Source organism: Branchiostoma floridae, chromosome 12 (assembly GCF_000003815.2).
Source record: "Branchiostoma floridae strain S238N-H82 chromosome 12, Bfl_VNyyK, whole genome shotgun sequence".
In the NCBI taxonomy this organism is placed as follows: domain Eukaryota; kingdom Metazoa; phylum Chordata; class Leptocardii; order Amphioxiformes; family Branchiostomatidae; genus Branchiostoma; species Branchiostoma floridae.
Window position 1 is genome coordinate 18730596 of NC_049990.1, and position 21929 is coordinate 18752524.

Sequence of the window (21929 nt, forward strand, 5' to 3'; positions counted from 1 at the left end):
ATAGATTTAGACGCTATTTCCCTTTCGATTTATCAATAAATCTCATTTTCCTTATCTGTTAAGTATACAATTATTATGTATACCACTACTGCTTTACTTTGCAATTAGCCATCGTGAATGAACTTGCAATAAAGATAATGTGCCCTTTGCAGGCGTCTATGAGCGCAAGCATTTACTTGGGGTTGGGGGAGGTCGCTGATGTGTTGTTTTCCATATGGACTATAGGTTCTCTAAATATATGTACCAGGGAGTCCTTTCCTAAAAGTAAACGCTGACCCTCCTAGCAGTCAGCAAAGGAGGAAATTTCTGATGAAGTATTGTGAGGATATTGTGCTAGTAAGGGGCACAGAACTAGAACCGGACAGCATGGGAGGAGCGATGTTGGACAGGGACTTCTGGACTGCTACAGTGGTTCGGGTGGCGGGGAAGGAGTGGGACCCAAGTTAAGTCACTGTGACCCTTTCCACTTAAGTCCTTATCCATCTTCATTATGGCCGTTACGTTTTTCTCGTCATAGCGGCTGCCTCTCAGTGGACGTCACTCGGCCACCATGCAGGAACCTGCCTTACCGATCCACAGCTCTGCCTGCAGGGCTTTACTCTGGCTCTGTCATTTCGGCACAACAAGGGAACTGGTGACCAGGTGATTCTGTCTTCGGGAGGAGGAAGTCACAGCTCAAGGGGCTTCTTCTTTGAATACGTTGATCGGTTGTTTGAGGTTGGTGACTATTGTATTACCAATAAGATAACACTGCACAAAACCACTGTAAAAGTCTATCATAGTACTTTGAATATTAAGTAACTCAGCCAATACTGACCAAAGTAGCTCAGCAAAGAAACGTTATACTCGTTCCATCCCTTCTGGTCCTATACTACATGTAAGACGTGTGGAATAAAGTCATTATAAAAGGTATCTTCCTGCACTTATCTGAATCTCTCAAAATGAGCAATGTAGTAATAGCAACATCTTGTAGTTTCTATGCATTCCTGATTCCCTTCGTGAAACGAAGGGTTTAAAGTCAGTGTTGTTTTGATGTCAGGGGGTCGTTTGTCAGCCTGATAACTAGGGAACGCGTGGATGGATTGTTTTGATATTTGGTATGTGGGTAGGATTAGACATGACGAAGGAATGGCGGGAATTGCGTTACGGCAGGGCGCTCTAGCGGTGTGTTATGGTACTGCAGCAGAACTTCCGGTTTTGCTATTTTTTGTTTGGGACTTGTTTGGGTGATGATTTGTAAGTGGTAGGTAGCTGTGTAAAAGCATAGTAAGGTGTGTAAGTTTTGGCCACCTAGGGGTTTCGCAGGGGCGTTGAAAGTAATTCTTGTTTTAGGTTTTGAGAAGGAATAATGCAAGAAGAGGTTGATGGATGTTAATGACTGTAGGTATGCTGACAGCTTACGTCATGATGTACATAATTGTATAATTGTTATGCAAATTAGGAGTTAATTTGCATGATATAATAGGTATGTGTACAAACCTTATATATGGCGTGTCTGTGAACAGTCCAGCTGCGTAAGACCATGGCAGATTGATCTGATTTTTGGTATGTGGGTAGTTCTTGAGAAGGAGATGAAACGTACGAGGTGTCTTTTCGTCTAGTGGCTTCTGACGGTTTTGCAGGGGATGTTTGTACGTGGAAAATAGTGTGTAGTGTGCTAAGTGTGGCGATTACGCAATAGTGGTTTATATTTAGGAGTTACGTCATTCTGCGTGCAGTTGTGCATGGGCCCCGTCCCCACAGGAAGTGACCCCAAAGGTCATAGTTGCGCAATAGAGGACAGCACGACTTATATATACCAGACGATTACAAGACAATGGTACTATAGGGACAGTACATTATACATGATGGGGTGTAAATGTTTCCTATAAGATTTGATAATCTGTAGATTAAGGGCAATGAATAAGGGCAATGATGATATTGTTTACAGGGGCCTATATTATACGTTTTAAAAGGGTTGTACATGTAACAGTTACTACCGTACAATACATTGTTGAACAAAGCAGGGTTTGTTTTTCACAGTAACTTGTAGTCATTGATGAGATTGTTTATAGGGATTGTACATTAGACATATGGGATACACAATGTAGTGGACTGCATGTTACATCATCATTGTTGCAACCATTGATACATTTGCTCCCGGTGGTGGATTTGTTATCCTACCTGCTGAAATCGGACAAATTTCTTGTTGGATAAGCATTTGGTCTCTCATCCAAGGAAGAAATTATGCATCCCGTATGTTATCCCGGACAGAAAAGGTGTCGCGAGGCGTATAGTCCTATTTATTTATTTATTTATTTATTTAATAAATAGTCCTATTGACTGATAAGCCCCGTGCGGGCGGATAAAGCGTTCCCGCCACGGCAGGACTTGGGCCAGCTGGAATGAATTCACCGGGCGACGCGCGGCTTGTCATGGTCGTCAGTAGGGCTCCCATAACCTGGCTAAATGGTTGGAAATTAACCACTCTACCCGGAAAAGTCAATACTTGGACAAATACATGCGATGTACATCTCAAAGTTGAAATTTTATCAACTCACCATTTGGTTTTTATGTCCATTTGCAACGTGTTGGTGAACTTTATCTAGAAGTTGTCAAAGTTATGAGACCTCTGAACATTCCTATGTCCAAAGAAATCCGCTGAAAATTCAATAATTGGCTTTCCTTGCGGCAAATTTTTCCCTTCGAAGATTGTCGCCTTTCCTGATCATATGTAAGGGACACGGCGGGATCATCTCAAAAGTTCCATGAGTTGCAAGGCGCAAGCCCATATATATTATTTGTACTTTCATGTCTGGATTTCCCAGCGATTAATTAAAGGTGGGTCACAAGTGCCAATTAGCATAATCCCGCCATTGTACTGATATGTGGCGAGAACGTTTGGGCAAGAGACACGGGGTCATGTCAGAATTTCAATGAGTTCCAAGTCGCAAGCCCAAAATAGAAGTTATACGTTTATGTCTTGTTTTCCCAGCAATGTAATGTAGAGTATATAGGTCACAAGTGGTAATTAACATAAGCGCGTCATTTGTACTGATATGTCGCGAGAACGATTAGGTGAGAGACACGCACGGGGTCATGTCAAAAGTTCCATGAGTCACAAGTCGCAAGCCCAGATGGATAGTTATACTTTGATGTCTTGATTTCTCTGCAATTTAATCTAGGGTAGGTCGCAAGTGCTAGTTAGCAGATTCATGTCAGTTGTACCGATAGGTTATTAAAACGATTGGGTAAGAGACAAGGGGTCATCTGAAAAGTTCCATGAGTTCCAAGTCGCAAGCCCAAAATGGAAGTTATACTTTTATGTACCTGAGGAGGAGCATTCCGTGACGACACCAGCCATCACATTTTGGAGGTGTTCGCTGGGGATGTGAAGATCATTTATGTGGATCTCACCAATGACGGCGTTGATGTGGTCAACGTTATTGTTTTATGTGTTATTTTATTGACATTTTGATGCAACAGTCGATTTTAGCCCAGTCAATATAAGTCTTTATCTTTAAAAGACCATGAAAGGTATTTTCTTTGTCCATGGAAATGAATGGACAGGGACAGTTTGTGTCATGTGCACAGACAAGAAAGGATGGATAATAGAATACTTTTAAAATACAGCCTACTGCCTAAAACCTTTTTTCGGCGCACCTCCCTATTTTCTCCCAAAAAGCGTAGGCAGGCCTTCTTCAGCTCCCGTAAATCGTAGAGACACGGTTCCATTTTACACAATTTGTAGCAGGCCATAACGTACACATACATTCCATTCCATAGTAAAAACTACAAACCCTGTGTCTTCGCCTTATATTCTACAACTTCTCAATGCATTTCACAGATAACATTGACCACCTACTGCCAAGATTCCAAGTAACTTGCCGTTTAGATTCTTAATGACATACAAAAGTCTCCAATAATGTCGGCCTGACGTAGAATACGCTCATCCTGACATGCACCTCACAGTTTCATATTTAAAACCAACAACATCCTCTCAACACCTCGCCTTCTCACTTCCACTTACAAGCGACGCTCTGCGGACAACACATAACTAAAGGAAGCTCACACACAATAACGTAACGACCGCATTAACAAACCACACTCAAAACTTTCACCATCCAAATAAAACAACCTCGTCGTCATAGCACCCAAATACCACCACAATCTGTCCAAACCAATTATTCCACTCCCAATAAACCATGCAACACAACCAAACACATCAAAATCCATGTATAATTCCAACAACATAAATACTGTTAAGCTAGCCAATGACACGTCTACAAATAAACCCTCCACCACCGCACCATCACCCATTTCACGAAGGTTGAGTTCTGCGAACGCTTGTTTATTATTTCATTAAGTATTGCCAAAGACACATACACGCACGGTTTGCTAATCCTCTTCATTGAAATATATCATGAGGTAAACTATGATGAGTGTCTTTCCATTTTATGAAATCCTAGCATTCATGAAGTTATACTTATTTGAAAAATTCCCATTTCTTGTTGGACATATAGGTTGGCGTGAACGATGGACCGTCCTTGTGGAAAGTTCGTTTTGATATGAGGCCCGAATGGACGGACATTTCCTTCAGCTGGCACCCGTCAGTAGGCTTGACTGTCCAACTGGATGGGGTTGTCATTTTGAGAGATGCTGCAGGTTTGTGTCTATCCAAATGCTCATCTTCATTATGACTTAGATATTGGTCATATTACAACCATTTTTATATAATCCAGAAATCCTTCAATGACATGAAAATGATCTTCATGCTTGTACATCCATGAATAGTTTCATCAGGGTGGTAACTTCAGGCAAGTCACCGAAGAAAGAGACTCTTTTAGACAGACATTGTTTTATCTCAACTGCAGTTTCGGTGAACGTCTGTCACCTTCCTTAGGGCAATTTTGACTGGTTCACATTGTACTGACTATGGTACTTAGAGATGCAGCTCCAAAAGAGAATATTTACATATGTACAGTGATCGTGATTGTATATGGACAACATTCATAGCATCGTCTACTGAAAGCCAATTGGTGGTCTGGGTGTCTTTCTGTTGTAAAGAAAGTAGACAGCTGTTTTAAACTCTCTTTCAAATTTTTAACGTTTGTCCAATTGATGAAGTCTGCAAGCAAGATCACGTGTTGGTAAAATCACGTGTCTGTAACTCTCGCGAGTTTACATTCTGAAGTGAATGGTCATCAGTAATGATTCTGAAGAAAGTGACAGAGGTCATTGACAATTTGATCCGTGTATACAAAGTCATGTACCTTTCTGTTGGAAGACAGATGAGCTGCTATAGTAATTTATTACACTATAATTGTAATACTTAGTAATCCTTGTGAAGTTGTTTATATGATTACTTTTCTACGCTGATGCAGGTATTCCCTGCGACGGTTGTAGTGCAGGGCAGAAGTCCAACAATGAGGTGTTCATAGGAAGGGGAACAGCCGTGCCACAAACGTCCATGGAATTCCGGATCAAACACATGAACTTCTTCGAGGGACTGAAGGACTTGGAGACATTAGCACAAACTGAAGGCAAGAGTGGTCAATCTTTGAGTGCGAGCACAAAATTGATGTCAAGTGATTCATATCACTGTTGTATTCACCTTTACCCCAGTGATAATGACAATGATATTGCTAACTTTAATAGCTGATGTGACATATTTTCTACTTTCATCAATTAATGAACCCAAGAAAAGTGTTCAACCACTGATAAAGGAGCGATTATTGATATACAGTATAAGTATTATAGAATGGTTTATTCATACACATGCGACAGGAGAACCACGACGACGACGACGACGACGACGACATACATGCATATAGATACTAAAACAACATTGCAGCCTGTTATACCTTGCCGTAAAACTGGTTGAATTATGTTAGTTTTAGTCTTAGATAGCAACCTAAACATATACAATATAACATTCTTGTCAATAAACGTTACACACGATGACTAAAACTAACAATTATCAACCATACCAATGATGTGTTTTAAAACAGACTGTAAAAGTAAGTTTCTAAGAGTGTACAATTCTCTTATGGTTGTTTATTAGGGATGCTTGAAAACTGGATCCCCAGCTATCCATCCATGGTCGTGTCACCAGATGGGAAAGGAGTTCTCATGGACAGGAATGGCTGGACAGGCATGGCTATAACTACCACGGCTGATGAACCTCCGTACATCGTAGTTGATTTTCAGGTACGTTGGTACAGCATTCAAGTATGTTTGAACCAACACCATCAAGTCATTTGGAACAACTGTGTTAAATGTATTCTCCATAGTAAAACTGGCATTTTGACTTTCCATTGTTTTGTCTCCTCAAATTGATTTTGAAAGAATTGTACTGAATGTTGTTGGATGAGTACAAACTAATCGAAAAATATGATTTGATTTTGTTGGACCATATGGATGACGTCATAAAAATGTATTGCCCCTAACATTCTTTCCAAGAGAAAATACATCGCATTTAGTACAGACATCTGCAATGAAATTGTGTTTTCAATGTAAATAATGATGAAAGCTACAAACGTGTATCTTCAAATTTACTAATATTGGACAGTACAGGAATACTTTTTAATGAGGCAGAAATAATTATAATCTAATAACTAGCGTCTAGGAAGTTGTGTCAGTGCATATTTTTTAATTATACTGTTCACCTCTTGTTGTTGATTGTAAACATATTTGTGACAATTACGTTATGCAGTAAAACAAATATTCTGCTACCATTTAAGCCTAAATGCATTGTAGTCGATTCCTTCTCATACTGGGTAGCATTGCTAAGTGATAAAATGGACAATTTGGTTTACAGGCATTTTACAGAATCACAAAGATACAAATCCACATGGTCCACCACTGGGCGGAGGTAGTCCACGTGTTCACAGAATCGACGTCTCTGTCCTGTAACTGGACGGAAGCGGGTTGGTTCCGACCTGAGGTGTCGAACTCAAAGCAGACATTTGACAATTTTGTCGGAACTGGTAAGTGCATATTTGTCTCTGTGCACTCGGCGTCATTGAATTTTGCACATCTACTGAGCAAGACAAACTACTAAGTTATAACTTTAGGTAGTTCGACTGTTATTTGAAAAAGTGTACTTCTCTTCAACTTATCTTGTACTAACTGTAAGAAATATAAGAACGTTGAACAAATGCCAAGGATTGGGCACTACTGACGTTGATGCCGCAGGTTAGAGTAAAGATGTCAAAAACATGGTTTTGCCTTTTTAGTTTGAATAAGTGTCATCATTATGATGTACAGTAGAAGCCGCGTAATTGCACCCCCCCCCATTTGACAGTGCTTTTCGTGCAATTATCCGAATTGGGCAACAAAGCGAATTTATTAAGCTTGACCGCACCACCAAGGGATTCTGGGATTTCGTGCAATTAACAGAAGTGTGCGATTTCCGTTGTGCAATTAACTGGCTTTTACTGTATTATAACATTTACTTGGCAAGTTCCGATGGAAAGAATGGCACGATGAATTTGAGACAATGTTTTTTGAGACAAACTTTTTTCTATTTAGGGCGCTTCTTGAAACTCGTCTTCACTCCTATCAATGAACACTCCGTGACTGTGAATGAAATACAGTTCTTCGGACAACAGGGTATGAAATTTAAATTCTATTTCATGTATTCCCAACCTTAGCACCATCCTCCTAAAGAATAAAGCAAATCCAGGGTCCAGACAAGCCGCAAAATACTACAAAGTGATTTTAATTGACGGTAGGGGGTGTTGCGCAACCACATGAACACATACAAGACAAAACATATAAGCATGAAAATTTCACGACTTACAAAGAGAAACACCAACACACTCTTAACAACCACTATAACTGTAAACTGCACGTCATATATCAACGGTTCTGTGTATTTTGGGTCACTGTGTGAAAATCAAACAAATAGAGCAATCTGTGCAATGTGAGTACTCTTCAAGTAAAGAGTATGCTTTATTTCCAGTGCTGGATGTGGTCGGTTGCCTACAAGACATTGAGATTGAGGACTGGGAGTCAGTCGTCATTGACAATGCTACCGTGGATGCACTCTCTTGCAGAAAAGAATGCGCAAGCCATTTCTTCACATATGCCCTTCTCGGTGACAACGCCACTTGTCTTTGTAGATCAACTGTAGACAGTTTTAACGCAACCAGCCAAGTGCCAGAATTGACATCGTGTCAACAGAATCCTTGTTACATGCTGTACCGCACGTCGTCCCTAGCAACTATACCTGTCTCTGGGTTAGATGTCTTAGTTTCATGTGGAAACAGTGACATTTTGTTAGCCAACGAGACTATATACATCTCCGTGGTCATCGAACAGGGTGATGAGGTTCAGTTGTATGTAGAAGCAGATGGAGAGGCAATGCAAGAGAATCCCGGTTTCACATATAGCGTGGTATTCCCAACAGTAGGGATACATACGGTCAACGTGATAGCTTCTAACAACGTCTCTAGGGTTGAGAAAAACATACTGTTGAAGGTGGTGGAAGGCCCTGGTAACTTCGATGGCCTGGAGATAGACGTATCTCCGGGGCTTACGAATGACAATATAACGGTGTACGTTCTCATGGACGATCCGTTCGCCACCGGCTTGTGTTTCTGGAAACCTGGAGATTCTAACATGACGTTTTCGGGAAATGTAACGCAACAAACAGTGCAAAAGAATGATAGCAGTGGTGTTATGACCTTCAACCATGTATACGAAGTGCCTGGAGTGTATGAAGTAGAAGTTTGCTGTGCAAATGCTTTTGGCCAGGCTAACGCCACCGCAACTGTGTATGTCGAAGACCACGTTAATGCTACAATCTATGGAAACAGTCACCATGTCTTCGGACAGAATATCACAGTCTATTGGGACCTAATAGCTGGAACAGATGTTCAGTACACAATATCATTGGGTGAGAGTAGTCAATGCAATGGAAGCAATAGCACTGAGGGCAACGAGACTGTACAGAACATAACATGCTTGGTAGACCCCAATGCATATTCCCACCAAGGCACGTACACTCTTGAAATTTTAGTATACAATCATGTCAGTCGTCTGGTCAAGTACAGTTACATCGACATTGACACTGAAATTAGCAGCATTAACATTGCAGACTATGAAACATTTGCTGTGACATCAGTGTCATATGATTTCTCTGTTAATGTCGATGTCGTTGACACGACGAATTGGGAACTTGTTTGGTATGAAAATAGCGAGCCTGTTAGTTTTCTATCCGGGGATGAAGGAAGAGAAGTGACATCTCAGATTTTCTTCAACGAATCTGGGTATATGATGATGCAAGTGGAGGCCACCAACGCTGTTTCTAAGAAGCACGACAGGGCAATCGTCATCAGTGAAAACCCTGTGAAAGATTTGAGTATCAACATTCTGTCCATTATAAATCCTTCGGTTCCAGCAGTAATACAATTCACGGTTGGAGAACCTCACCCAGATAACGCCGTAGTCTATTTTACGTTTGGTGACGGCAGCCAAACAGAAGTAGTCGCTTTCGAGGATGTTTGGGGAGGATATGAACACAAGTATCCAGATTTTGGTGACTACACTCTCATCGTCACTGTACAAAATCACGTCAGCAAGAGTAACAAGACAGCAAACGTGAGAGTCGGAAAGCCAGCTCGAGAATTGAAAGCCGAGGCCCTTGCACAATTTGTCCGTGCCAAGCTGGAGGAGTTATCCGTTAGAATATCAACTCGGCAGGGATCTGGAGTCATGTACAAAGTAGATTTCGGAGACGGTAGCGAGGTCGTTGAAGTTCCAAGGCTGGCAGAAGACATGGAACATGATGTCCAGATAGTAAACCACACATACGCACAGCCTGGGCCCTATGTCATCAACGTGAAAGCAGTAAGCCGGTTTGGAATAATGGAAACAAACACAGATCAGGTGACTTCTCAACATCCAATCAGAGGTATCACTCTCGAGAACTCCAGCCCTTCTGTAGTACCGCCCGGAAAGGTTTTGTTCATCTTTAGACTCGAAGATGATATCCCTCCGCCGACAGACGCCAGCTGCCGATACTACCTTGGAGATCAAGAGATATCGAATGCTATGGACTTTCTCGATTTCGTAGATAAGATGCACACGTGGAAGTACTACTTTGGGGAGGATCTCTTCGGTGTTCACGAAATTTCTGTGGCATGCGAGAACCACGTCAGCCAGGTAGACTTCAAGACGACAGTAACATTACAAGAAATGGTGGGAGGACTTCAGGTCCTGATAACTCCTAATCCTATTGGCGTCGGTGGTATACTTACAATAGAAGTCTCGCTAGCTCTTGGAAATATGGCCTCATTCGAAATCGATTACGGGGACGGCACAGAGGTAGGGAGGCAAGGACCCTTTTACGAACGAGGGGCCAACTTTAATGTAACGCATGTATACTGGGCTGAAGGAAACTACACGGTTGAAGTGACAGTGCAGAACAAGGTCAGTTCAGCTCAATGGTCTGTACCAGTTCCGGGCGTTGTAGTGAGGCTGAGAATTACGGAGATATTTCTCATCTCAGACTACTTCGTCACTATGCCCACCCAAGGGTCCGTTGGTCATGACTTTGAGGTACGACTGCCTGTGTCGGATGCTTATCCATCAAACGTGTATGTCAGTTTTACACTTGACAACGGTATCACACAGAACAGTATTTCCACAGGCCTTACCGCAGCTGGAGTTCATCAGGGAACCTTCCCATTGACCAAAGCAGACGTAGGGAAGTTTAAAGCAGTCGTGACAGTGTACAACCTCATAACGTCCGTTACGGTAGAACACGATATGGAAGTGCAGGAAGTTATCACCGGACTGAATGGTGTAGCACTGGAATATGTGATTCCAGTCAACTCTGATGCAATATTCCTCCTATCAGTGCTCACTGGTTCGCACGTTACGTTCCAACTTGACTATGGTGACAGCAAGGCTGAAGTCCTGCAGCATCCCAACATGTTTGCCGTGAGTGAGGTCACGGAGCCTGTCCATAGTTATAACGATTCCGGTACTTACAAGCTGACAGTGACAGCGTGGAACAACGTCAGTTCTGCAAAGTACGACTTCAACAAGGACATGACCGTTGAGTATCCTGTGGGTAAACTCTACGTTACCATCAACAACCCGTTCCCTGTGCCACCAGGGATAGCGACTGTAATGGTTGATGTGCTACCTGACTCTCCTCCACCAAGCAGGGTCCGTTGCCAGTTTGACTTTGGTGATGGAGCAATCGATGATCCTATGGCACATAATCTGTCCATAGGTGTGAGACATTCTCAGCAGCACACGTTTCAAGTGTTTTCTCCGTTGGAAACATACGTTACCAGAGTGTGGTGTCGGAACGGGATCAGTTCGCAGTTCATTGAGAAGGAGGTAACATTTGAAGGGGTGGTATCTGGATTGAAAGCGGTTACAGACAAAGTCAACGCGCCAGTTGATGGTTCTGTATGTGTAACCATCAGTGTAACGAGAGGTTCAGATCTAAATTTTACCGTGGAATATGGCGATGGCACAGTTGAATGGGTTTTGGCTGACGACCGGGAGGCTAAATATCAGCCTACAGTTGTCTGCCACTCGTTCAAAGATGTAGGGCAGTTTTCCATCTCAGTTACTGCTTCTAACGCAGTAAGCGAACAGAAATACAACGTTGTCCAAGACATTACTGTACAGATGCCGATTTCTGGATTTAGGTTGGATGTCTCCTCACCAGTACATGTACCTCCTGGGAATGCTGACTTCGAGGTAGAAATATACGGGAATCTCCCAACTGACGCTGTCTATCTCTGGCAGTTCGGAGATGGCACGATGCTGTCAGATGTCACCGTCGACAGCAAGCGATACACCCACACCCACACCTACGACAGGATGTCAACAGGAACAAGGACCGTCTCTCTAACGTGCAGCAATCTAGTAAGCAGCGTTACCGAAACAGCAGTGGTAGAAGTATTTGAGACAATAGCTGGACTTGCTCTGAATGTTAGCTCTTACATTGCTACAGTAGGCATAAAGATTGATTTCACCATCACCATGGCCAAGGGTTCAAACGTGGTTTATGATGTGAACTTTGGCGATGGGAAGTCTACCACGCTACACCAACCCTTACCACACGACGTGCCACGTCCCATTCATTTTACCTATGCCTACAACAACAGCGGCCTCTTTGATGTTACTGTAATAGCGTCGAACAACGTTAGCGCGCTACAAGTTGCCCTGCCTACACCAATCACCGCCCAGTTTGAAATAACAAACCTGACACTAACCAACGACGATCCCATCCCCTATCCACCGGGTCTGGTCTCCTTTGTAGTGTCCGTACCACCTTCTATCATCGCCCCTACCAACATATCAATGAATATTGAGTTTGGAGATGGATTGAGCGAAATCAGAGAGGCATTTGGAATAACCACAGAGTATCCAGAGAACATAACGCATCAGTACAGCCAATCAGCTGTTGGTACAGCACAGATCAGCATTGAATGCTTTAATCTTGTTAGCAAAAAGCGATTCGACGTGAGCATGGTCGTCCAGGAGCGGATTACAGGACTGACAATGTTGGTGAACAAAGATCGTACCCATGTTGGCGGGGAAGCGACGGTCGACATCAGTGTTGCTACCGGCTCTCATCTTATCTTTGAGGTGGACTTTGGCGATGGTAAAACTCAAGTCAGCAGCTTCAAATCTCGCAAAAGAGTGGTGATGAAACATACCTACACCGTTGAAGGATATTACATAATCCGTGTCGCCGTTTCAAATTACTTTGGCACCCTTAAGGATAAGGCAGAAATCTCAGTACAGCATCCTGTGCGTAGTTTGAACGTAACGGTCAACAATCCAGTTCCTCTTCCAGAAGGACAAGCAATCTTCGTAGTCAATATACCAAATAACGTATCACTGCCTACGAATGAATCACTACACTGGTCCTTTGGAGATGGCAGCTTGAAAACGACAGAAGGTGCTCTCCAACACACTACACATTTCTTTCATCAGTATGCATCTGCTGGTCGCTACTATGCTGAATGTGTGGTATCCAATCTTATTAGCACTATGACACTGAAAACTACGGTCGATATTATAGAAACCATTACAGGGATACAACTGCAACACGTCACATTGATCAATCCTATGACAACCATTTTTGATGAGGACGACTCCTTTGTATCCTATCAAAGTCTCGAGGAAGATGTATTACTTAAAGCAACTATCGCCACAGGTAGTAATACGACTTATGTTTGGGACTTTGGCGATGGTTCTACGGGGTTAGTGACGGTTGCCAACGAGGTATCGCATCGATACACCAAGCCAGGAGACTATGTTGTAACAGTCACCGCTGAAAACCAAGTTAGCAGTGTGAACACAAATACAACCCTTGCAGTACGACAGGGTATCATCCTCGAGTCGTTCGGTAATACTGGCCCAGCCCCATTACCGAATTCAACTGTGTCGCTTGTGCTGAATGTCACTCAGTTCGGAACGGACTCCTGCTATCTCTTCGACATGGGAGACGAGCGCGTCAGAGTGGTGTACGGGGCAGAGATATGTAAGGAGATCGACTATTTCAAGAAGGACGAAATTGTGACCATTGACAGTACGGACACTATCGTCCACGATTACAGCTATAACCAGGATGGTTTCTTTGACGTAAAAGTGACAGCGATGAACCGGGTTTCATTTCAAGAGATGAAGACCAGGGTAAAGAGCGGTTGGCCATGCATGAGACCTTTTGTCCAGATCATAGGAGAATATCGTGACATCTTATCTCCAAGAGTTGAGACAAAATCATCTAAAATACGTCTTGGAAGCAATGTTGAAATAGACTGTAGGACAACGAAGGTAAACATCACATGGGCCATCCACAAGGTTGTTTTGATAGAAGGGGAGGAATTAACAAACGAGACTGGTTTCGCCTTACATCCATATCCATTGGAGCTTATTTCAGAAGCTACGGGCACTGAGATCGTCATTCCTCCCTTGACCTTCGATATTGGGCTGTACAAACTTGATATAACTGTTGCTATGCCTGGGTTTGAAGGCCTGGAGAATGGCGACTCTATGTACCTGTCAGTTGTGAAGTCAAGGCTCGTGGTTGGGATCAAGGGAGGCGCCAGTCGTCCCATTGGGTACGGATTGCCGATGGCGTTAAACGCAGACGAACTGTCATATGATCCGGACGAACCCCACAACAAGACAGGTAAGTCATTTCTGTCTGTGTCTTGATTAATAACTTTAGTAGAGACGTTTAAGGATCTACATGTACGCGTTCTATTCCTTACGCCCCTGTCACATACATCGTACTGGATTCCATACGTGTTAATAACGCCGCATGTTGTACGTTGAGTACGTCGTGGTCACATACGCCATGCTTAGAATTCAGATACAGTTACGGTTCAGGTTCAGAAGATTCGGGTTATAGTCCGGTCCTTAACCTGCACCTAATTGTTTTCATGTAAACTCTGTAAGTTTGACTGTAGAAACATGGTAGATATGACTATAAACTCTACTCTACTTCGTTCTTGTTATTTTCTTGAACTGGTAAGTGCCAAAACGTACAAACCCCCTGCCGATATAATTTGATCATTTTCTACCCGGTCCACTGTATTTTCAGGCCCTTTTTTCGGACCAGACTTACAGCAAAAAACGGAGTTGTACCCATCGCTATTAAACACGAACCTTTTTTCTTACAGGGCTTTTGTTTTCTTGGGTTTGCCGAAAAAGCGATGAGAGTGTCCCAAAAGGCTGTTCAAACAACGCCACTCTGCTCGCAGAAACCAGAAATCGCACCCACAACAGTAGCGAAGGATGCTTCGGGACAGGATACGTGCTGAAGGGGTTTTCTGATGGCAATTTTACTGCATACAACACCAGCATGTTACGGGTATCTGCCTCTATCATGCTACTACAATTCTTGATCACTTTGTATCTTTTATATGTTATCTGTTATCTTCATTGCCTATAGTCTAAATATCTAAGTTGAATATCAACCCTGTTCTGCTTGTTTCAAATTCTGATCCCTAAAATTTCGACCAAAATACTAACGTATAACGCTAATCACCTTTATCCTTGTGGTAAAATATGCCCTGTATCTTAAAACGGTATTTAGAGATGTAAAATTGACGGACAGTTGTCTCAAATTATATTTTGAAAATAGTTTTTTTGAAACCTTCGCCGGTCGACTTAATCTCTGAATACCCCATTTTTAGTACAACGGATATACTTTTGTGTTTGCGGATAAAGGTGAACTAAGCATTTCTAACATTCTCCCGAAGGTGAATCTGACGTACATCTTCCGAGTGGAGATGAGGAAAGATGACCGATGCATGACGTCAGAACAATCCATTCTAATCGTTGAAGGAGATCCACCGGATGTAGAAATAAGGTAGGAAATATTTGTTATATAAGAATTAGTTGACACATAACTACAACCTGAACAACGAATTGACCATAATGTTTCCTCGCTTAGAAGTAACACATGATATGATATGTTTACATAACTCCATTTTTGTAAAAGTGGCATTTTTTTGCCAGAGGAGCCAATAGAGAATCATTCAAAGCGAGGAAACATGACTGTGATACTATGTTATTGAGGGTGCATACATCACAATATTTCTCAATAGATAAGTCGTATAGCGGCTGACTTTAAGAAAATTACATAGATATAGCCTTTACATGTTGCAACTCATACAAATATCTTGTTTGGTCTATATTGATTGCAAAACATCTTACGATCTGGTGTTCGTGTTTATACCCAGGTGTGTTGACGGCTGCTCGTACAAGACGAACCCCTCTGCCCGTCTGTCTCTGACCGGCAGGTGCTCTTTCTGCAAAACATTCAAAGGCATAGAGTACACATGGACTGTTGCCAAAGTCGACGGTCAAAGACGTCAACCAATAGCAAAATCACTGATATCTACGTATCAAGGTATGTTGTGATTTTCTTGTCGTTTAGCTTCTAGTGTTTAAAGGCCTTTAAAGTTGTTTGTTATCCACTTTGTCTTGCGCATGTTGTTTGACAGATGGACCCCACCCCTCTCCTTCCAATGCCCTTTACCACCCCAACCAAAGTCTGGTGCACATTTTTACACCTAGTTGGGGTGAGGAAAGCCATGTAAAGAGCTTTTCCCAAGGGCACAAGATTGGCAACATTGAACCCAGGACCTCTGGCTTCCGGGTGAAACACTGCCACTGTGCCATACGAGTCCCCACGACATAACTAAAAACGTCTGTATTGTCTATATTATCTGTATTGCTGCAATTCATTATGTAGCAGGATTTGATGTCCAACTCATCACCTGAGCATCACTAGAAAGTTTATGTCGCCCCCCGCCTCTGTCAGACTAAAGATATATTGTTTTTTGTTTCACACAGCAAACACTGCAAGATCGTCCCTTTTCACTATTGAGGGGAAGAGCCTCGAAAGTGGTTTCCACTACAGTGTTCGTCTGACGTTAAAACAGTACGGCTACGCTGCTGGGTTCAGCGAGTACACGTTCATCACCAACTGTCCACCAACTGGAGGTCACTGTGATATCACACCGGAATATGGTAATGAACGACAAACACTTGTCATGTTCAGTTAATTGTATACCAGATGCTGTATTTGTTTGAGGGGGGGGGGGTACCAGATGCAGATGCTGTATTTGTTTGCAGATGCTGTATTTGTTTAAGGGGGATACCAGTTAAGTCACGCTTGGGATCACATCCTTTGCACTCTAGCGCCACCTAGCAGTGAGTTGGTTGAAATGCACATTTTGTGTAAAAGCCTTGCAGAAAGTACTTTTTCTTTCCAGATCATCGAATTTGTAGTCTTTCTCCTACAGCCAATTTTGTCTCCTATTAACCCAAGCTCTGTACCAAAAGCCATTTCAAAATCATTACATATTTCTGCAAATAGATATAGACAATGTACTGGGTAAGTGAATAACAAGAGTTCTCTAAATTGCTTTAAAATAACAGAGTTTTATGTCTCTTCAGGATACGCACTGGAGACAGAGTTCCAAGTCACATGTGCAGGTTGGTGGGATGAGGGTGATTACCTGAACTATGAGGAGGCAAACGCTAACAACTACCAGTCCAGGAAAATGAAGTACAGGTTCTGGTCCAGGCGGTTGGGCTCAGGGCAACAGTCACTCATCAGGTTCGGAGAAGAACCTTTCACTCCGAAGTTGACGTTTCCTCTCGGACCTGCTGCATATAACCACACATCAGAGATCAGTGTGCAGATTGTGGACACACTGGGGGAGTATGCTCAAGTCAATATGACTATACAGGTAACAATTGTTCTTATTAAAAAAAATGCATTGTGTCAGATTCAATCTACTTTTAGAATTTGTTGCACATGGCGTTTCTAAGGTGCATGTATGCACATATTTAGTTATTCATCGAGATTGCAGACAATGCAATACATGGCAGCTTAGCTGATATTGGGTAACATGTACATTCTGTGGATGTATGGTTGATTCACCTTAATCTACAAGCAAACCATACATACACAATATGTACATGTATATGTATGGTTTGCTTGCTTGAAGATTAAGGAGAATCAGCATTTACGCTTGTTAAAATGTCTGATGTGAATTGAGAAAAACGTTCTGCTTCGACCCTAACATCTACGTGTGTTTGTATAATCTAAGGCTACCCAGAACGGTAAAAAGATATTTTGACAACAATTCATGAGTGAGTACTAATTGTTTTGCTGAAAGACAAGATTTGATGTAATTTGTTCTTTTGTAACTCCCCAGGTCGTTGATTTCCCGGAAATGGACACCGAAAACAAGCTGCTTGAGTTGACCAACCCTGACAAGTTGTCTATGCTTGTACTAGGGGGCAAGCAGCAAAACATTGGGCAGATAGGCACAATTGTGGCTGACACTATCAACGTATGTATTTCTGATTTCTTTGTTTGGGTATTCAAATATCGAAAATAAGCATGTCAATAAATAGTTTTTTTGCTAATGCAGATATTCTTTGTGTTGATTTACAGTAACATTTTTGAAAAACAAAATATAAAAACAAGTACAGCGACGCCTTACTAGAGTCTAACGAATCTGACTTCTTTTCTATTATAGGAGGAGGAATCTAATGGTATAACAGCCATAAATGACCAAGAAGCTGGAGAAAAGAAGAAACGACATGAACAGGTATTCTTTTGGTCTACAAAATCACGTCAAGTAAAATGTTGCACTTTGTACATGAAATCATTTGAACTATTGTATACATGTACACTGGTCTAAAAATCATGATATGCATACTATACATCTGACACATTCTCAACGAAGAAATGATCATACACACATGTACATGTACGCCAAAAAGCAGACAAACAACTGGATATGATTTTGGAAACGGTCAGACGTTTCAGACACCATCCGTCAGTGTCACTGATGGAAGATATTGGATGGCTGTCTGAAACGTCTTGCAGTTTCCAAAATTATATCTAGTTGCTTGAGTAATTGCTTTTTGGCATATCTTATTTCCTGCATGTCAAACATTCATCGACGGATCATACATGTATGTTGACTCACTGTGTCGTAGATGAGGTCCAGTGTGGTATCTGCGCTATACCAGACAGCAGGATCCGTCACCAGTGTGGAGGCAGTACAACAATCGTGCATCACCATGAAAGCTATCACAGGAAAAGCGTCTGAGGTATCTCCAGACACCCAGGTTTGTTCAACTTCCTGTTTGTGAACTAGAGGATGTTGTATCCGTGAATAGCACCAGCAGGTCAGTAAGTAACTGAATAAAGAGACTCTTTTACACAGTCTGTGACCTTCCTCATTCACTTTTGGGAGTACTTGGAATGTTTGCACCGTTTTACTGATAGTTAACGGTTTCGTTGATGTTACATCCCTTTGCATTTGGAATCGCATGGTGAACACACAGTCACATATACGTATATATTAGGTATTGATTATATACTTCATTATGTAAATATTTATGTTTTGGACTGTATCTGTAAGCAGGGTCACCTGTAGCTGCAGTTATTTTCTTTAAGCCTGATATGCATCCAGAGATCACCATGCCGACACTAAGATTGTATAATGTTCCATTTGTGTTCTTTAGGTCACAGCGGCATCGGCTGTAGAGAACATGGCGGAGAAATTAAAGTCGGTTGACGTGTCTGATGAAATCTCTGAGAATATTGAGAATACAGCAACAGGTACCAGGCATCGCACATCTAGCATCTCCTTGTCCATCTTCACACCATAATTCATTCTAAAGTCGGAGTATTTGTTGAATGTGTATTTTTCGTTTTCAGTCACACTATTAGTATTATGTCACATGGTCTGATATTACTGTCTGGTATTTTATGAAACAATAAGATAACATTTTAAAAAGACTTAGTAAACCTCAAGCCATATTTACAAGGCATCTCACAGATTGGAGTACTACTCTTAAGTTTAGGATACATGTACAAAATGTTAGCGGTCGTTCTGTAAGAATATAGAAAATGGCATCTGAAAGATACGTATAATCAACGTCATTGAAGTTTAGATATCTAATAGTATATAATAAGAATGCAATGTAACACTTATTTAAGCAACTGGACAAACCGTCTGAAACGTCTGACCTTAAAATTTATTCAGTTACTTTGATAACTGTTACGTCTTTGTGTCGTGAAAAATATAGACCATTAAATGTTTTGTTTCAGAACTTGTGTCCAGTCTTAGCAACATTCTGGTCGCCACGGACACGACAGTCCAGGAGAAGGTCAAACCTCCCGTAACAGAAGAAGAGCTGGACGTGATGTCATTGAGTCCAGAGGAGGCTGAACAAAGAGAACAGGATCTACCAACAGCTCAAAAGTTACAGCAAGAGGATGAAGCCTTGGCAAAAGACACAGTAAGATTGATTAAGGCATATAAAACGTAGTGTTGGCAGAATAATTAAATACTAGCTAAGTAGTCCACTGTATTCTGCTGATGCACTACCGGTAGTAAAAGTTATTAAACAAATACAGTTGAACATGTCACTCATAACTCATAACTAGTGCTCGAAATACTCATTTGCACAATTGCAAGCGCAACCACATTTTGCTTGGCGCAACTTAAGTTTGACCCATGCAGGTGTACAGTGTGCAACCTGAAATTTTGCAGTTTGAACACCACTTTCCCCCATCTACGTGCATAAGCTTTTGTATGTATTTCTTGACAGGATAAAACATAAATAGTTAAATAGCTAAAAAGGATTTCGAGCACTACGTAATAGCCGTATGAAAAGTCACTCATATGTTAGTGAAAAGATATATGTCATATGTTAGTATTAAAAAAGATACTGTGATAATACGTTTTCTTATGTCTCCAGGCAAAACAGGTCTCAACAAAGACGTTTAAAGCTGCAACAGCGATATCAAACTTAGTTCTGAAGACGAAGACCATCGGTTCTCCGGCACTGGTCATTGACTCGCCTAAGCTGTCCATGGTGATAGAGCGGTCTGAGCCTTCTGCCCTAGCTGGTAAAGCTGTGACGGCACGGGAAGGATCCTTCAACATCCCTCCAGCCATCGCAGCTAAGCTGGGCGAGGGTTCTGGTCCTGTTGATATGAAAGTAAGTTATAATAAGATCACGTAGCTAATGTTAATCAAAAGAAATGTATTGCACAAATGTTTTGATACGAACCAGGTAAGAATTGAGTTTCTCAATGTCAAGTTTTGCATATCAAAGTGGGATCGTAGTTAAATCGATATTGATTTATATGATTTAGATTGATTATATCATGCATGTACATGCTATGATGTGTTACGGAGGCGATACCAAATTCTCTTTAGAGCGTTAGTTTGATCAAATCTAGAATTACCTTACTGCCAGCCTGATTGAGTATGGTGATATCGATAAAACGTTAACATCGAATGGGTTTGTATACTTTCTTTAAATGCTATCTTTACTATCGTAATGATAATCTATTGATAACAATTATGTTCCATGATGCATCCAGGTTATGTCTTTACCGAACAATCCATTCATATGGGACGAGAGTGCTAGTTCAATAAACAGCCCTGTGGTGTCACTGGCTTTCCAAGGCTCAGATGGCAATGAACTAGCCATGGATCATATGGAGGAACCGTTCGAGATAAGGATCAATAACAGTCCAGAAAAGGTACCATTTACCTTCTTGCTATTGTTTTCATACATTTCAAACTTATTGAGGAAATCCATCATATCTACTTATGGTAAAATAAATAATCCTGAAGTAAAGTTGAAGGGTACCTTCTTGCACAAATATTGCGTTGGAAATCATAGTTTAACATCGGTTTAGAATATATACATTTTGTTGACTAAGTGAAAGGCAAATTGTCTTTCTTAATTTGGTAAGGAGCCAAAAATGTTTAGTTTTGTATATAATATTATTTTGAATTACTTCGAGCAATAGAATATGTTATGACTGCTTATTTTTAAGTAACCCCCACTATGGAAGTGTGGAAAACTGAAGAATTAATGATGAAATTATGATATACTCCCGACACCACAGGTTCCAATTCCTAAACGATTTGACCCACCAGACCCGTCGCAAGAGTCGGAAGAGGAAAACTTTTACTACGATTACGAACCAGAAATCGACATGGACTACGCCTTCCACATAATAGACGTGCCCAGAAGTGACAACGCTATCAGAGTCATCATTCGTCCAGGAGATCCAAGTAAACGTTTCTTTTTGTTACTGGCCATTTAGTCTATTGCAATATCAGTGTACTTTATGCAACATACTTGAACGAGGTAAGGGACTACAGTAATATGTTAAGCATTATGATACGAGGGGCGTTCAATAAGTTATGCCCCTGACTCACTTCCAGTTGTTTGATCTTAATGAAATTTTGCTTTTGTAATGATTTATATCTCTATGAATTATGTTGCAAAAAACAGCTCTGAACTAATTGAGGTTTCTGATGTACTGGTGTTTGAACAGAGTCAGGTGTGAAATGGAACAGGTGTGAAATGGAGCCAGTTGAGTGTCGCGCAGTGATCCGGTT

The 21929-nt window shown here is 41.5% G+C and overlaps 2 protein-coding genes across 2 annotated transcripts in view; both read left to right on the forward strand.

Annotated features, from left to right (window-relative positions):
* Positions 1-5730, forward strand: part of LOC118427112 — a 42329-nt gene extending 36599 nt beyond the window's left edge. The window contains exons 31-34 of the mRNA XM_035836748.1: positions 518-717; positions 4503-4644; positions 5364-5522; positions 5726-5730. Of these exons, the coding sequence (XP_035692641.1) occupies positions 518-717; positions 4503-4644; positions 5364-5522; positions 5726-5730 (506 nt within the window). The remainder of the gene's footprint in view (positions 1-517; positions 718-4502; positions 4645-5363; positions 5523-5725) is intronic.
* A 317-nt stretch (positions 5731-6047) lies between these two features.
* The window catches only part of LOC118427113 (polycystin-1-like), a 32659-nt gene continuing 16777 nt past the window's right edge, over positions 6048-21929 (forward strand). Inside the window, exons 1-17 of the mRNA XM_035836749.1 lie at positions 6048-6189; positions 6800-6968; positions 7513-7593; positions 7946-14152; positions 14646-14836; positions 15228-15337; positions 15711-15880; positions 16327-16503; positions 16933-17228; positions 17700-17837; positions 18027-18098; positions 18493-18624; positions 19024-19120; positions 19613-19803; positions 20266-20508; positions 20897-21058; positions 21431-21599. Coding sequence (XP_035692642.1) covers positions 6079-6189; positions 6800-6968; positions 7513-7593; positions 7946-14152; positions 14646-14836; positions 15228-15337; positions 15711-15880; positions 16327-16503; positions 16933-17228; positions 17700-17837; positions 18027-18098; positions 18493-18624; positions 19024-19120; positions 19613-19803; positions 20266-20508; positions 20897-21058; positions 21431-21599 — 8716 coding nt within the window. The 5' untranslated portion in view covers positions 6048-6078. The remainder of the gene's footprint in view (positions 6190-6799; positions 6969-7512; positions 7594-7945; positions 14153-14645; positions 14837-15227; positions 15338-15710; positions 15881-16326; positions 16504-16932; positions 17229-17699; positions 17838-18026; positions 18099-18492; positions 18625-19023; positions 19121-19612; positions 19804-20265; positions 20509-20896; positions 21059-21430; positions 21600-21929) is intronic.